At 54.8% G+C, this 17,756-nt stretch overlaps 1 protein-coding gene across 1 annotated transcript in view; it reads left to right on the top strand.

Moving 5' to 3' along the window:
• SDK1 (sidekick cell adhesion molecule 1) overlaps positions 1 to 17,756 on the top strand; it is an 817,812-nt gene that overhangs the window by 703,902 nt on the left and 96,154 nt on the right. Inside the window, exons 22-24 of the mRNA XM_060123048.1 lie at positions 8,822 to 8,931; positions 10,590 to 10,740; positions 11,300 to 11,537. Of these exons, the coding sequence (XP_059979031.1) occupies positions 8,822 to 8,931; positions 10,590 to 10,740; positions 11,300 to 11,537 (499 nt within the window). The remainder of the gene's footprint in view (positions 1 to 8,821; positions 8,932 to 10,589; positions 10,741 to 11,299; positions 11,538 to 17,756) is intronic.

Genomic DNA, 17,756 nt, shown 5'->3' with positions numbered 1-17,756 from the left:
TCAGCTGGGCCCGGCTGTTCGCAGGATGGGACCAGCTGGGACCTGCCAGGAAGTACGTGGCCCCAGGAAGGCCGGGGAGGGGCAGGCTGGCCGGCGGAGACAGTGCCAGTGCGGGAGCCGGGCACGTCAGAGAGGAGCCGTCCTCGCACGAGGCTGCCGGGGCTGCAGGAGGCCCGTCGCGCTGCCAAGGGCCACAGGGCCGGGGACCTGGCCCACAGAACGAGTCCTGCGGCCTCTCCTGGCCTCGCTCCCTCGGGAAGACGTTGGGAGAGTAACAACGCCTTGAGAGCCTCAGCGCCGGACTCACACCTATTAAGCACTCAGTAAACACAGCACATAATGAAAATATTAAAGCCAAGGCCAGTGTTCGGACTCAAAGAGCTGCTCGAGTGGCTGTGGCTCCGAGGAAGGACCGTCCTTGCACTGGGGGTGTTCCTGGCACAGGCCCGTGGGACAGCGCAGGGTTCCGCCCGGGAAACACTGCAGGGTCCAGCCAACCGCCAGGCCAGCCCCAGGCTGGGCCCACCAAGGTCAGCGGCCTGCAGTGCTCAGGACAGGAGGTGCTGGAGTTCCACGCGGGCCTCCGGTCAGAGGAGCAGGTGGGCCGCGTCCCCCGGTGGGGGCGGTGCGGGCGCAGCTGGGAAGGAGCAGCTCGTGCAGCCGGAAGCCAGCTGGGCGTCCAGCTGCTGGGGGGAGAGCGTAGTCACAGGGAGCCAAAGCCATCCCGCGTCCAGCCGTCCCCGGTCCCCTTTCCCAGCAGAGACCTTCCATCCTTTGTCTGTGTGCCTTCTGCCTCCGACGGTGTGCTCTGTCTCTGGCAGGGTCTCTGGCAGGGTCACAGGCCAGACGCTTTCTATCTCATCACTTCAAGGTCTGGAGTTGGGGGTTTCTGATCGCTAATTCTCTCTCCTCCTTCCCTCCATGTGGGTGGGCAGTAGGGCTGTTTGTGGCCCTTTTGATAAGCATCTGTCACCATTTCAACCGTAATACGCCTTGGCTGTGGTTGAATTTCTTTTTCATAATAGGAAGAAAAAGAGTGACATTTTTTCTGAACAGTCTGTCACAGATGCGTAAGAGGGCTGTCACTCCTCTGATGGCTTCTTCAACGATGGCCCAGCCATCTGGGTAGATTTGCCGAGACGGGCCTCAGCTCTGTTCTGGTGTAACGCCTCTGCCTGAGCGCTTAGGTACTGAGGGGTTAGGTGACGGTGAAATATACACTCGGATATTTCAAAATGTTTATTGTTTGCTTGACTGTCCATAATAACACCCTTACGATGACTTTTCTCTTTTGTTTCTCAACTTGCATAGGAAATCTGTACAAGATGAACGGTTTGAAGTGGCTTTTTTGTTCATTAGTCTGTCAGATCCTTTTAGGTCCTGTTATGGGACTTTTAAAAATAAGACAGGAGAAGAAAATACTGCGGCGTAAGTGACAACTCAAGTACAACTGAGGGACGCGTTTTACTACAAATGTCATTTTCAAAAAATAGAGGTCAATGCACATGTAAATCACAGCTGTCCAACTAAATTAAATTTTACGAGAGTCATAGTTTCCTGTTCTTTTTGAGGACCGCTCAAATTCTTCCATCCTAATTCTCTTGCTGGAATTTTAGATTTGCCTGTATGTTTCATTTTTCTGGTCATTAGGTTTTATACTTGTTTCATTTAGTCATACATTCATCCAGCAAACATTTATTAAGCATCTACTGTCACATAGGTTTCAGGATTCATGCTACGTACTAGATTACCAAGATGGAAAACTTTTGGTCCCCACCTCCAGAAACTCACAATCTGGGCGGAAATGTGGGAGGGATGATTGAGATGTAATGTAATAATCAATAAAAATGAGGCTTGTGAGAATCGTTATAAAAAATGTTGCCAAGACAGTAGCAGAAAGAAAATGGGTAACAGAATAGGGTAATCAAGGAGGGCTCCATGTAGGAGGTGAACTCTAAGTTGGGCCTTGAAGGATGGATGCACAGTATTTTGATGGGGAGCGGGGCATTCCAAACAGAGAGAATAGCGGAGTGAAAGGCATGGCGCCCGCCGTTTTAAAACGTGAATTTCACTTCTATTCAGGTAGAGTGAGGCCAATGGATCAGGAGACAACTCCCTGAAAAGACCATTTGTTTCTCACAGATCCCAAGAGGAGGGAGCACATGATGCCGGGCAGGGCCACACAGGGAAGCACCAGGGTCTCCCAGGAGGCAGAGGGGGGCAGTGTGGACCAGAGACCTCACTGTGGTTTCCGTGGAAGGAGTGGACTAAGGCAGGGTGGGCAGGCTGGGGACGGGCTAGTCTGGACCATTCCAGCAGGCTCTGGGGCACAGGGCCCGTCCCTGGTTGTCTGGTACCTGCCCTGGGTGATGAGGGCAGGGGGACAGTGGTCCAGAGTGTGGGAGCCCCGTGGAGGAGGGGGTGGGGTGAGGGCTCTGGGTTGGCTGGTTTGCATTGGAAAGGTGTGCTCACAGGTGAGTTGTTTGTTATCTCTAGGACCCGGCTGCCCTGGGAGGGGCAGTCCCAGCTGGGTCAGCCAGGCCCCGGATGTCAGGGCATGAAACACAGAAACTAGAACTGTGGCTGACACACACGTGGTGAGGGCTGAGCAGCTGCATGGTCGGGCCCCGTGTGAGCAGGTGGTGATGGGAGGCGAGACCGGAGGGGAGGCAGGAGCCGGTGTGAGCAGCCTGCAGCACCTTTACTAAGGGTGGAGGTTGTTTGTGTCTGTAAACGTCGGCAAGAGCCTGCATCTCCTGGTCTCTGAGCATGGGCCAGGGTGTCTCGGTGCTCCCCACGCTTCACCCCAGCAGAGTCTCCCGACGGGCCTTCACTTCGGAGCCCCAAGGCCAGGTCCCCGCATCACACGAGCATGTGTCGGGACGGTTCCGGTGTTCCGGTCCCTTTCCCGACCCTCCACACACCCCGCTCCATGAGTGATGGGGCCCAATCCTCGCCGGCACTGCAGGGTCCTAGAAGGCGGCACCAAATCCCGCCACGGGGTGCAGGACGGCGTGGGCAGTCCTGTTCGTCCTTGAGAGGCTCAGTGTCTGACGGGAGAGAAGGGACAGACACAGATGCTGTCCCCCCCACACTTGTGACAGGCATGGAGGAGGCCAGCCTCGCTGTCGAGGCAGGGAGGAGAGGAACCAGGGGTCCGGGGTCCCACGGCAGGACGGACGGAGACTGCGGCTGGAGGGCGGGCGGGGTGCCGAGACCGGTCCCGAGCCGCCCGGCGTCGTGGAGCTGCTCTTGTGTGCGGGGCTTGGGCCAGGCACAGGGGGCCCACAGACTCAAGGGAGGCAGGCCCCCAGGGGCCCCCAGTGCAGGGACAGTCGTGCGTGGGACGTGGCTTCCAGGAGAAGCCTCTCCTTGGGTCAGGGAGGACTTTATGGAAAAACTGGTTCCTAGAAGGATATTTCAGAGGGGATGTGAATAAGGTGGCAAAAACCCAGGCGCGCATGGGGGGAGGTAAGACTGGGGGGCCGGCCTCGAGTCTGCGGACAGTGAAGGCCGTTCAGTGGCGCCTGGGCCGGCGGGTAAAGCCGTGTGCCGTCCGAACTGGAGGACGACCCGGTCTCTCACTTTATGGCCGCAACAGGTGAGGCCCAGAAATTTCTGAGGCCTGAGTGTTGTGGGCATTGTAGGCTGGGCTGTGTAGGGTGACCGATGGGGAAGGGGGGCCTTCCCGAGATCAACAGCCGGGGCTCCATCTGACCTGTGACTTTCTAGCTGCTCATCAGGGAAGCAGGCTCGCTAGGCCAGTGGCCGTGACCGGACGCGAGGGCAGGCTAGCCGGCAGCCCTGAACTTTGGTCTGTTTTGAGGAAGAGAGGCTTTTCTAAGAGATGTCATTCTTTTCTTTTAAGTCACTGAGCTTGACTATCCAAATAGTTCAAGCGACCGGTCAGGAGCTTCTAAACTGGGGTCCTGTCAGTGAAATCAAGTGAAGGTAAGAGAGGCCGAGGGGCCTCCCAGCATCGGGCAGACGGAGGCGGGTGGGCAGCAGGCGTCGGGGGTGAGGCCCTGGCTCAGAGGCTGGAAGCAGGAATGTCCTCCCGGCGGTCAAGAGGCACGAAGGCCGCGCCGGGGTCTGAGCCGTCCTCATAGAGGGACGCCAAATGCAAGGAGGAAGGAGGACACTGCTGAGGGGAGAAAGGAGGAGCCGGGACAGACCCGGGAGAGATGTTGTTTCGGGGTCACTGCGGGCAAAGGAGGAAGCAGAGGAGAGGTGGCTGGGAAGCTAGACGGGGCCAGGAGTACCCAGGGTCACAGACCCAGGAGAGCAGCATTTGAGATCGAGGGACATTTAAGGCAGAGGACCAAATGGTCATTTCACAGCCCTCCTGCTTCCGAAGATAAGAAGAGTGTTAAAGGGCTTCCCTGGTGGCGCAGTGGTTGAGAGTCCGCCTGCCGATGCAGGGGACGCGGGTTCGTGCCCCGGTCCGGGAGGATCCCACATGCCGCGGAGCGGCTGGGCCCGTGAGCCATGGCCGCTGAGCCTGCGCGTCCGGAGCCTGTGCTCCGCAACGGGAGGGGCCGCAACAGTGAGAGGCCCGCGGACCGCAAAAAAAAAAGAGTGTTAAATAGTTAAAAAGTAAATGAATAAGCAACTAGCAAGGTACTGGGGAGGAGCGGGGAGGGCGGGGACCCTGCTTCTGGCTGTTTCGGAGCAGGAAACTCAGTCGCTGCCAGAGGCACCCCGCCCCGCCCCCACCAGCTCACGAGGGTTGCAGGCTGTCCAGACTCTTCGGGAACTGGCCTCGAGCCCCGTCCACCCTGAGTCCCCTCCTGGCTATGCTGCCGTCTGCCAGCAGTGCCGCGCGGAGGGGCCCCAGCTGTCTGGGGCTCCCTGGGAGGCTCCACTGGCTCAGGCACGGGGACACAGCTCAGCCCGAGGGGACGCGGGAGCTGTGCAGGTTGCTTGGCCGGCAGGTTTTCCTCCTGACACCGGGGTTCGGCGGGTTTCCATAGGGTGGATTCTGGAGTATCTTTCCCCCTCTCCTTAGCTCTGGGTGAGAGGAGAGCTGCCGCCTCCCGCCCTCCCCGTCCGGCTCGTCCTCTCCCTGCGCAGCTGCAGGTCCACGTGCTTCGTCTCCACGTGCAGTTACCTTGTGGGCCAGTTAATGCCTGTCCTCTGAGTGGCCACTGATCCCTGGCCTCCGGGTGCCGAGCTCATCATGGCAACGGCGGCCGTGGCAACTCGGGCTCTGATGGAAAAACCACTCGGCAAGGCTGGCGGGGTCTGGGACCCCAGGAACTAAAAGAGCAGGTGTGTCCGAAGGCGCCCAGTGCAGGCGGGCCGTGGGAGCAGCGTCCCAGGGCCCTCCCGTGGAGGTGGGCAGTGGGGCAGCCTCCCCTGGGGCTCTAGCAGAGGACAGCGGGCTCCCGGTGGGCCCTAATGACCACCCCCGCTGAGTGGCATTTGAAACGCGTGGCATTTCTGCTCTTGTAATAAGTATTGTAAAGTGCTGTTTGTTAGCATTAAAAGAAAAAGAAGGAAAAAATTGTTAAAATCCCAGCCTCCCCACGGAGCTCTGGTTGGTTTTATCCTTAAAGAATCCCGCCACACGCTCTGCCTAGCCGCTTGCTAGGCAGAGAGCGGCCGCTTGCTTCTAGAAAGGCCGTCGTCGTGATGGTCTTGAAATCCAGCCAGAGCCCAAGGAGCCCAGCAGGGATCAGAGGACCCCCTTCCGCACTGAGAAGGCTCCTGTCTCTTTAGATCCAAATGTAAACCTTTTATTGTAGAAATTTAACCCCCGCCGCCGCCGAGGTCTAGAACTACAATCATGTTTTTGGTAATAATTTGTTTCTGGAGCTCAGTGCCAGGCGGCCCGTTTTCAATACTGCCCTGGAAGACACACACACGTTTGTCTGTGTATTCATTCGTGTGTTAAACCAACGGGTCGGGCCCCGAGTTTGGGCTGGACCCTGGGGGAGGTGCTGGGGCTTCAGTGGCGAGTCAGACCCTGAACCCACGTTGGGGGCTCGTGGGACAAGTGGCAGCAAGTGTGGAAGACGCCTCGGGAGGAGGCGGGAGACACACCGCGTGCCCTGTGGCGGGACGCAGGCAGGGTAGGTCGCGTGGTAAACACATAGGTTCGGGGGCCAGGGGGTCTCCGCTGCAGCTTCGCGGCTCCACTGTGAGAGCATGAACGTGGGGCCGGCCGTACACGAACCGGTGAGCGAGGCCGTGCGCCAGTGAAACTTTATTTACAAAGCAGGAGGTGGGCCGGGTTCGGCCTGCGGGCCGGAGGTTGCAGGCGCCAGCCAGAGCTAGAGCCTTGCTGAGTAAGTCTGCCTAAGGCTCCTCTGCCTTAAGGACTCTGACTGTGTTTGACTTACTATTTAGGATTTGGCCCAGACCCTGTAAAGTGAGCTGCAAACCTGTAGAGGCCGCAAACGCAGAGGTTGCCGCCGTGCTGCTCTTCTAACCGGTTTCACGTCGCATGTTGCCGTCTCCTTGCGGCTTCCTTCCCCCCACTGACTCAGACTCCGCCTCGGGTGCTCTCCCCTGAACCACCTTCGCACCTGCTGCTTCCCTCATCCGTGAGCAGCATAGATCTTCGACACGCACTGCGTCTGAGCGAGAACTGGGTGCGCTGGGTCACGTGGAAGGTGCCGGCACAGCACGGAATTAGAACATCGCCTTCTGGCGGCCTGTGATGGGGGGATAGTGGGGGGCGAGGGGGTCCCGTTCACGGGGGCTTCCCAAAGGCCTGGTGCTGCCCAGACCCGAAGGAGCTCGCCGGCCGCGTGAAGGAGCGGAGGGCTGGGTGCGCTTGGGACTATATGATGCCATTAGGTCGTGACGGCTGGGCCCGCAGGGAGAGCGGCGGGCGGGGTCCGCGGAGACATGCGGCACCCACCTGAGCCCCCAGAATGCGGCCTCCATTCAAATGAAGGTCTTTTAAAAAGGAGCCAGAGCGCTGCTGGGGGCGGGGTGACCTCGGGTGTCCCCACCCGACACTTGTAGGTTACACTCATCAGAGCGAAAGCCCCACAGCTGACCCGCAGCCCCTTCTGTGGGGTCCCGCGCTGCAGACGCGGAGGGCTGGCCGCCTCGGTGCAGGGCCCCGGACTCCGGCCGCGTCCTCCCGATGTCCCTTCAGCGGCTCGCTGCTGTGCTGCCTCCCGGGCTCGTTACCCACTCTGGCCTCCTGCCCTTCCCCCGCCATACGTTTGTGGCTGGTCATCCCGTGTTTTATTTTGACGCTTTCTAACCGAGGTGAAATCGTGGTGAACATAAAGTGAACCGTGTTCGCCTGTACGGTTCACGAGTTAGCGCCTCTGCGGCATCCCCCACCACCTCCATCTGGTTCCGCAACCTTTGCCGGGCTCCACCCAGCCCCCCATGCCCGTCAGGCGGCCGCTCCCCTTCCCCTGGCGCCCACCAGTCTGCATTCTGTGTCTGTGGGTTTACCTGTTCTGCATATCTTATGCAATGGGATCATGCAGTACGTGGCCTTTGGGGTCTGGCCTCTCTCAGCACCACGCTTTCGAGGCCCGCCCGCGCTGTAGCAGGTGTCAGGGCCCCTCCCTTCCCCGGCTGAGCAGTGTCCGTCCTGTGGCCGCACCGCGCTTTGCTTCTCCATCACCCCTTGATGGACACTCGCGCTGCTTCTTCCCTTGGCCGCCGTGAGCAGAGCGGCCGTGAACGTGTGTGTACGAGGACCTGCGGAAGAACCAGTTTGCACTTCTTCTGGGTGTAGACCCAGCGGTGGAAGCGCTGGGTCACGTGGTGATTCTAGGTTTTTGAGGAGGTGCCAAGCCACTTTCACGTGTTTAGTCAAGGGTATTTGGAGTTTTGCGTTCAGTTTCTTGGGGACTCATGCCGCCCGGCCCCGTGTTTGCTGTCCCCCTCTCATCCTCCGCGCCCGTTTCTCCAGTTTACCAAGGTCGTTTGAATTCTCGTGCCACCCTCCCATGACCACCTGCCAGCCTGCCTGGGACAGGGATGCAGGGACATGAAGAGAACTCAGAGGCTTCCCTGGCTCGTGGTGACTCGTGTCCCCCCGTTGTTCTCTCGCGGGGACAGGCCCTGGGGCTCTGCAAGGCGGCGCGAGTGGGGCAGAGAGACTGGGGCAGGCAGAATTCGAAGCTGCCTCAGAAGGTGGCGAGAACCACGAGATGTGTGGCTCGGGGGCAGGCTGGGTGGTCCTGGGAGGGTCAGAGCCACGTGAAAATACCTCCAGGGCAGCCGACCGGACGGGAAGTTCATGGACGGGGAATAAATCAGCAGGAATGGGTCCCTGGGCAGGACCAGAGGGCGGGCAGGGCGCCCCACTTGGAAAGGGCTCAGCTGTGCCCCGAGGCGGGGCACACCTCAGCAGCGAGTCCCCTGCGGAAGGACCTCCGGTGTCCCGGCCAGCGGCGGTGTCTTTGGTGTGTGTTTGGGCAGAAGGGGTCAGGGTGGGAGCGGGCAAGGCTGAGGCCCCTGCTCGGCTGCAGTGGAAGTGGCTCTGAACCCTCCGTGAGGACACCCGGCCACCCAGGTCCCGTGGGGTCCTGGGCAGGTCTTCTCTGACGAGTTATCCCCTCGGCAGGAATGAAGGACCCGACAGCCAGGTCCTCTCCTGCACCCGCGGCCTCAGAGCGCTCGGGCAGTTGTGCCCAGGTCCTGACTGTGAGCTGGTGACTGAAACCCCCCCAGACCCAGTGGCAGGGACAGAGGATCCCACGTCTCAGAGGCACGAGTTGGGGGTGTGCACACACAGGACTCAACTCGCCCCACTCGTGGGGGACACTGGGCGGCCACACGTACATGAATGGCAGCCTCCGCCCTGTGTCGTCCAGCTGGTCCCAAGACCTCCCTTCCCCAGGTTGGAGCCGTCGGCGACGAGGAAGAGTGGGTTACCCTCTACGAGGAGGAGAATGAACCTGACGCCCAGACGCTGCAGATCCCGAACCTCACGCCCTACACGCATTACAGGTGAGAGCGGCAGGCCGTGAACCCCGCACGAGGAAGGGGGTGCCCCCCGCCCACAGGTGGCCCCATCTGCAGTAGTGAAACCTGGCTGCATGAGTGTAAGCGAGACACTTCCAGGTGGACATAACAGTAAATTGAACCTTTCGGGGCACGAGACACGGCCGAGTGTTATTCCAGGGAGGTGGTACCCGATGCTAGGTCAGCCACGCCCCCTACCACCAACGCCGCTGACCAGGCAGCCAGCAGCATGGCTGGTACATTAGGCTTAGTAGCCAAGGCCCACGTGGCTGGAGATGTGGTGCTTTTCTTTACAAAACTCCACGACCTCTGGGGACCGTTACCGTGCTGTGTGTACACAGGGCAGGCGTCCTCAGAGCACCCTTCTTCCCCCTCCCCGCCCAGGACTAGCAGTGATCAAGCACTTAATGTGCCATTTAACCTTTGCTCCTTGATCCTGAAACCTGTCCAGGCAGTACATCCTTGGCCTTAACAAAGGGTAGGCTGGTCATGGGCTGGTAGAGACATCGTGGCTCCCCCATAAGGTCACTGAAGGAGGTGGAATTTCCAGTTATCACCAGATGCTGAGTTTGATAAAGTCGCTGTTCTGCCAGGATGGATACATTTCATAAGATCGGGGAACAAAAGACTCAGAATGACTAATTCAGGGCGTAAAAGGTGAGATGTTACGTCTTTTTGCGAAGGACACTTTCAGTACGATACAGCAGGCTTAGGGGTTTTGGAAAAAACCTGATGAGAGATGCTGTTTAACTTACATTCATTTGACCATCCTTCCTAAGATTAGAGCAGATGAGTCAAGATACGCTTGTTTTTAGAGAAAAACATTCAGCATAAAATGACCTGTTGGGATGCAAGACTTGCCGTGGGAAATTAGTATAAGCTCTACAGTTATTTCCAAGATCAGAAAGTGTGATTAGAGATCAGCGAACCTGTCTTAAAATCACGTAAATTTAGGAAGCCCCTCTAATTAATATGTGTGTCTACTTAGGGTATTTGTCTGGTATATAAGTTCAATTCGAATAGTTGTGCATATTAATAAAGAAGAGATAAAAACTGAGAACATTAACATCGACTTTAAAGAACATCTAATTCCACCCTCGTTTTATAGACAAGGAAAAAGGCAAGTCAGCGATGGGGTGAGAGTCGCAGGGTGTGGAGTCTGGGGCCGTTGCTCGTCTCCTGAACCAACAGAGGATGGGTTGCAGGGCACCCTTGGTCATTAAGAGACGCTGGAATTTCAAAGCTGTCATCTGGTAGCGACGTTGTGGCATTCCACTTCCGTTGAAGAGCTACTTGAGCTCTAATCTGGTCTCGCCCTGAACTTGAACCAGCCAAGGGCATCTGACGGCACAGGTTCTGGCCACGTAACCCATCCAGTCACGCTTCCCTCGGAACGGTAAACTGCTGAGTTGCGGTGCCTTTACCATTCTGTGGAGGCTTTTAGGGCAAGAGGCCATATATGTAATTCACATTTTTAATGAAACCAGGTGGAAAGAGCGCGGCCTTGAGCAATGGCCTCCGTGATGCGGGCAGACACAGATCTGCCCCCGCCCACCTCGTACCCCTGGAAGTTGTGGGCGGGTTTCCATCCTTCCACATTACCTCTTGTGCAGAGTAACTCCGGTCGTGGGCTTTGCTTCCAGGTTCCGACTGAGGCAGGTGAACGTCGTCGGTGCCAGCCCCTTCAGTCAGTCCTCCCGGGTCATCCAGACCCTGCAGGCCCCCCCGGACGTGGCCCCCACCAGCATCACCGTCAGAACCGCAAGCGAGACCAGCCTGCGGCTCCGCTGGGTGGTGAGTTGGGAGGTGGGGGCCCTGCGTGGGAGCCCAGAGCTTAGTCATTTCCTAGTCTTGCCTTGTCCCGGTCCAAACTAATCTCATCGTTAAACCAGGCAGTATTGCGTGTTACAGTCGGTGTTGGATCTCAGACCAGCCCCAGCTTCTTATTAAGTAGTAGGATGACTCACTGGCTTCTTGGAACCGAGGAATATCTTTGGGGAGGAAAGCCACTGGCCCTGCAGGCTGAACCTGTTAAGTCCTTAAGCCAGGTTGACACGGAACCAATACTCGGTATTTGTAAGAGAGCCAGGCTGATATTGAATCAGAACATTTCCCCACAAAATTAAGCTGAAATGTATGAAAAGAAATTATGTCCAGCCAAAGTTACTGAAAGGACTTCATTTAATTAACAGAAGAAAAGTTCCAGGGGAAAGTGGAATAAAGGTCATAAGAATATGCACCCCAGAACATCTCTTCCGGGGACTTGGCCCCCTAAGACAGGCCCGTGCATGGAGACCCTCACGGGGGGCGGCCCCAAGACCTTGGCTCACCGCGGACTGTTGTCCACTTCCAGCCGCTGCCCGACTCGCAGTACAATGGGAACCCCGAGTCCGTGGGCTACAGAGTTACGTGCTGGCGCCCCGACCTCCCGTCCACTGCGCTGGCCCAAGTCATCAGCGACCGGCTGGAGAGGGAGCTCACAGTCGAGGGGCTGGAGGAATGGACAGAGTACGAGCTGCAGATGCAGGCCTTCAACGCCATCGGGGCTGGGCCCTGGAGCGAGTCCGTGCGGGGCCGGACACGGGAGTCAGGTGAGACGAGGGCTGACCGGGCCCTCCCCGTGTCTCCCTGGAGACCGAGCAGAGCGTCCGCAGTGTCACTGGCATCTCGCTGGTTCATCCCTCACTCCCCTGCCATGTCTATGTTGACACTTTCCTGAGTAATTAGGTCCAACTGCATTAGAGCCCATGACGCTGCTTTGAAATTGATGATGAATTCTACCAGGGGCTAGACTCGCATTATTACCTTTTTAATTAGGGGTAATTCTCACCACCGATGATGAAAAGTAGGCGTGTACAGAGACTCTAAGGAGATCTTTATAATGCAAGGTGTTCGGGACCTTCTCCTGATAAAGTCATGCGTGTGATGTGCTGAGCCTCTCCTGCGCTAGAAAATAGACCCTCAAAAGCTCGATTGCTTTAGCACAATGGCAGTTTATTTCTCTCTCATTACAGCCTAAGATGGGTGTTCTTGTTGTTGGGTGGCTCTCGTCCATGAGGTGATTCAAGGACCCAGGCTCTGCTGTCCTGTAAATTAGCCACCATCTGCATGCAGCTGCCAGAGGGGAAGAATGAGCAAAGGCTGGGCGCACCTGTGTCTTAACACCTGCGCAGAAACGGCACACACCCCTCTGCTCACGTCCGTGGGGCTCGGGGCGCCGCTCACGGTCAGGAAGGAAAGGAAAACTTTCAGGGGTCTCTCTGGAGAATGCTCTTCTTCTAGGCTTCGTGGTCAACATGGTTTGCAGGACCCTTACTGGCCTGGTTCGAGTTTGTAGAAACACAGAAAAGTGTTGGTAACACTTTAAGGACGCACAGGACAGCTCTTTCCACTAGTCTGAAATAGTGAGGTTTTCTCCTGAAAAGGAAGAACGTCTCTGCTCCTCTCACCATCCCCTTACCCCATGATGCTCTCCCAGTGCTTGATGTATCCCGTTGGGGGCAGGGGCGGGGGGGGGGGGCGCTGTTCAATACCTTCCTGACCTCCGCCCAACGAGGGGTGAGAAGAAGGTAGAAAGTCTGAGACGGTGAACTAGCTCCATTGTGACTTAGCTGTTTCCTCGGAGGCTTCCTGAGCCCAGGGTGTGTCCTGTCTTCTCAAGGCTCCACAGGTACAAAAGCAGAGAGGTCACCCTGGAAGCCCGTGTGGGATGCAAGGGCAGCCAGGGGAAGCCAGCACCTCCCAGCAGCTGTTTCCACGCTGGACACCTCAAAATGTAATAAGTACATTTAAATTAATTAAAGACTTTTAGTAGGAAGATGAATAAGTTCTGAGTAACCTTATGTACAGCATAGTGATTATAGAAAGTTGTTAAGAACTGAATCACTGTGTTGTACACCTGGAACCAGTATAATACTGTATGTCAGTTATAATTCAAAAAAAAAAGAGAGAGAGAGTCACTAAGAGAGTAGATCTTAAACATTGTCACCACAAAAAAGAAAAATAAATAGTAATTATGTGACCTAATGGAGGCGTTAGCAAATGCTATGGTGGTAATCATCTTGCAGTGTATGAGATTAAAATGTGCCACATGTTGTATGTTGTACACCTCAGTCTTACACAATGTTATATACAAATCATATCTCAGTAAAGCTGGAAATAAATATTAAAGTATTTAATTATTAAAGGAAAGCATGAACACTTTAAGTAGAGATTATAATGCCATTTTAAACAGTTTTTTTTTTTCTAGGAAAAACACAGTCATTGAATAAACCACTCTGATTGAGGTAAAAAGTAGGTTAGACACTGATAAAGAGGGAATTACCAAACTGGAAGCTGGAAATGAGTAAAAAAACCTCAAAATACAGTGCTAAGACATCAAGATTGAAAGTATGATAGAGAGGTTAAGAGACATAAAGAACAGAATGAGAAGGTCCAACATACATTTAATGAGACTCAGAAGAGAAAGGTGGGGGGGAATGAGAGGGAGGAAATATGTGGAGATTATGGCCGAGAAATTCCAGAACTGAGATGAGACATTATGTATCTGACTGAAGTCGTGAATCCTGAACAGAATAAATAAAAATAAGTCTGCACCAAGATGCACTGCACTACACCTGCAAATGCAGAAGCCACAGAGCATCTTAAAGACATCTGGAGCAAAGGCATCTCACCTACAAAGACCATTGGAAGCCAACTTCTCCAGAACAAGAGAGGCCAGAAGACAATGCAATAATGGTCTTGAAGGAGCTGAAAGTAAGTAACTGTCAACCTTAAATTGTACGCCTGGCTACGCTTTCCAAGGATATTGTTCAGAAAACAACAAACTACATGTTATGTAAAGATGAAGAAAGTGTCATTCAAAACAGAAAATAATACTTTGGGGTAAGTTTTCAAAGAACAAAGTAAACCAGTGGCAAAACTGCTGCACTGAGACTCTGGTTTTGTAAAAATCCTTCCAGCTGCTGCGCGGCCATCTTTCCAGTGGTCAGAGGCCATCGCTCTATGTGTGAACTCACTCCAGTGTTTTCTTCTACCTCTGCTCTCCTCAGATGATCTTGGATCATCTCTTAGGTGGACTCTGAAAAGACTTTGCCGAGCAGTGTCGTTGTCTGAGGTATAGATTTTGTATCCAGCAAAGCACTGTGGGCTCGCATTCGTCTCGGTTGACAGATGTGTGTGCGTGTGGCCAGAAGAGGACCGCGTGCAGGCCAGCGGGGCTGACTGTGGCCAGGCTCATAGTTCGCTTGCTGAGAAAGCTGCTGATGTCAAGGGAGAATTGTTCCTACAGCTTACACTTTGCTTTGCCAGCTATCCCGTTCTTTCTTCTTTTGAGGCTTATGCCTTACAGAAAATTATCTTTCGTTTTTAACTGAATGTTTGTTCAGTGAGAAATTTTGGCTCAACACATATCTCTTGGAGAAGAAGAGAACAGTTTTGGCTCAGCAGGTGTTTCCATTACAACTTGATAATAGGGTTATTGATCTTCATTTCAAGATATGGGTGGTTCAGATTTCAGATTTTTTTTTTTTTTTTTTTTTTTGTGATACACGGGCCTCTCACTGTTGTGGCCTCTCCCATCGCGGAGCACAGGCTCCAGACACGCAGGCTCCGCGGCCATGGCTCACGGGCCCAGCCGCTCCGCGGCATGTGGGATCCTCCCGGACCGGGGCACGAACCCGTGTCCCCCGCATCGGCAGGCGGACTCTCAACCACTGCGCCACCAGGGAAGCCCTCAGATATTTTTAATACCAGAAGAGTGGGCTCCTTGGGACCCCTTATGGGCTGTTCTCTCCTCTAGGGAAACTGGTGCTGTCATGTTGGCCCCTCCATCTGGGGCTGGTCCTGGAGGGGTTCAGTACCCCCACCTCCAAATGGAGCTTCCAGAACCTTCTGCTGCAGGAAGCTTCTCACCTCTGACCCACAAGCCCCTCCCAGCTGTGGCAGCTCTGATATCTTGCCTTCCCTGGTGCTGCCGAGGTTGGGCAGGTAGCCTCCCCAGCAGAGAAATCAGCCCCTTCAGATGACTTGTCCTGCCAATCACTGCTCAGCATTGGGCAAAGAGGGTGAAGGGGCTACACGGGCCCACTGGTGGAGTGCTACCACCACCACTGATGAGGACGGAGAGGGGTTGGAGAGAACTGGTGGGGAGAGGAGAGCTGCACTCCCACCTCTGGAACCCAGCGTCACCTCAGTGAAGATAGCCATCCATCAGTGCTTAGAGACAGCACGGTGCGCAGACGCGCTGAAAGCCAGCAATGGAGGTACCGAGCAGAACGTCTTGAACCACATTTAAGTGAGGTTTCCAGTTTTGAAGTGCAGTCAAGCTGGTTTCATGACACCTTATGATATATTATAATATATTATAAGGGTAAATGAGGCCCTAAAAATCAAAGAGACTACATGAGGAGTAGCTGTGAGCTGAGGGGTGGGAAACCCTGTAGAGGAGAGAGAACAACTGAAGGAAAAACGCATTTTAAATGGTATCGTTTTTAATGAAAGGGGAGATTCTAGGATGGTCTCAAAACTCAAGATATCAGGTTGGGAAAGAAGTTGAATCTCCTTCAAGTTAGGTAATGAGTAAGATTTTTTTTTTTTCAAATCTTAAAAACATAAATACTTTGTAATTAGATGGCAGAGTTTATCCTGGTGGGACTCGGAGCAGCTGAAATGTTCATCCTGAACACTGCGATTTTCTCTGCCTGTCTTCTCATTAGGAAACCAGCTGTGTTCTAGGCGCCGGGGCTGAGTTGCTGTGATCACAGGGTTGCCCTCATTCTCTGGAGATGTGGATGGCCTGCCAGTAAATGGTTTCACATGTCACTGCATCTTAGAAAATCAGCTGTTATTTGTAGATCTACAGCGAGAATTGGGCGTTCACGGTTTCAAAGATTAACCCAAAGGAAGCAGTTAAGGATTGAGAGGTTGACCGTTTGTGTTGCTATGACAATGGCTTCTCTCTTCACAGACAGGGATGGGAGTTTAGAACATAGCACTAGCATCTTGGGCATAGAGTATATTTTCTGCTCTCACCTGATTCTAAATAAAGTCAGAAAACGAAGTTAGGTAAACGGGAGGCGTACCTTCTCTGTGAATGATACTGACTCCTTTAATTCACAGTTGATTCCAGGCGCCAGCTTATCCCTCATGTTTTATAAGATAAGCATGAGTGTGAACAGCGTCCTGGTGACTGCCTCGGGAGTTACGACACCCGGTGGGGGCCCCCAAGGCACAGAGAGCACAGGTGACGCCGTGGGAGCCACCGCCAGAGGCCGGGGGACACAGGGCGGCATGTGTGGCAAGCATGCTCCCCTTCAGGGGGCTGAGTTAACCGGAAACCGTGAAGATTCTTTTCCTGTGACACTTATCTGCTCAAATAAATTAATATTCTTTTGTTGAATGACTGAATAACGGAATGAATGACTCTCAACTGACATATTTGGGAAGAAAAAATTTGTATCGGCCCAGTGGGCTGACTTGCATCTTCTCTCTCCAGAAATGCCAGGAGGGCCCCTGTGCTTGGGACTAACAGGCACCGACAGTGGCATCTCTGTTTTGTGGGCACTGGCAGCCGGTCTGGTGCCTGAGTTCTGAGGACAGTCAGTCAGTGTAGCAAGTGGACAAAGGGAGGGGGGCCACTGCCTCCTGGGCATCGAGCCAGGGAAGCCGCCCTTTCCTGGGGCTTGCAGCCCTCCCAGGACAGAGGTGGCTGAGCCCAGGTTCAGTGTCCCCCAGAAGCTCGCCCTGTGAGGTGGCAGCCTGTTGCTGGGCCTCCTCTTCTCTCCATCTCAGACCTGCCAGTCGTGGGAACGACCAGGTCAAGCTTGCGATGACGGAGCAGCACCTCTTCCAGGCCCAGCATGAATCCTGGCATGTTTTTCTTAAAGCCTGTGCTCATTTCCTGGGGCTGCAGTAACAAAGGACCCAAACTGTTGGCTTCAAACAACAGATATATGTTCTCTCGTAGTTCTGGAGGCCAGAAGGTGGAGACCGAGGCGTCAGCAGAGCCGTACTCCCCCTCTGGAGGGGCCGGGAGGGCCTGTCACAGCCAGCCCCCAGCTTCCAGAAGCTCCTGGGCTGGGCAGCACAAGCCTAGTCCTGCCGGGGGGTTCTCCCCACGTGCACATCTGTTTCTTCTCATACGGACACCAGTCCTATTGGATTAGGACCTACACTACCCCTGTGTGACCTCATGTTATTAATTACATCTGTAACAACCCTGTTTCCAAATAAGGTCACATTCTGGGTAGTGGGGTCAGGACTCCAGCATAGGAGCTTGAGGGGACACAATTCAACCCACAACAAAGACCAAATCACTTCAGTGTGGGAACTCTAGGAATCATAGGTTGGGAGCACTGTCGTCGTGCAAACACACATTACTTTCCGGATTCAGACTAACTGACTAACAGAGTCACCTTCACAGTGGCTGTGCCATGAGGAGGAAGTACTTATGTGTGAGTGAGCGAATGGGTGGATGGGTGAATGGATGAGTGAGCGAATGGATGGATGGGTGAATGGATGAGTGAGCGAATGGATGGATGGGCGAATGGATGAGTGAGCGAACGGATGGATGGGTGAATGGATGAGTGAGCGAATGGATGGGTGAGCGAACGGATGGGTGGGCGAACGGATGGGTGAGCGAATGGATGGGTGAGCGAATGGATGGGTGAGCGAATGGATGAGTGGGCGAATGGATGGGTGAGAGAATGGATGGGTGAGTGAGCAAGTGAATGAATCAGTGAGTGAATGAACGAAAGAGTGAACCAGCCCACAGGGCGGTCCTGGGGGTGACTGAGAAGACGCCAAAGCCC

The sequence above is a fragment of the Lagenorhynchus albirostris genome, chromosome 15 (genome assembly GCF_949774975.1).
Source record: "Lagenorhynchus albirostris chromosome 15, mLagAlb1.1, whole genome shotgun sequence".
Lineage (NCBI taxonomy): Eukaryota > Metazoa > Chordata > Mammalia > Artiodactyla > Delphinidae > Lagenorhynchus > Lagenorhynchus albirostris.
The sequence above is the reverse complement of the archived record's forward strand: the minus strand, read 5'-3'. Positions and strand labels throughout refer to the sequence as shown.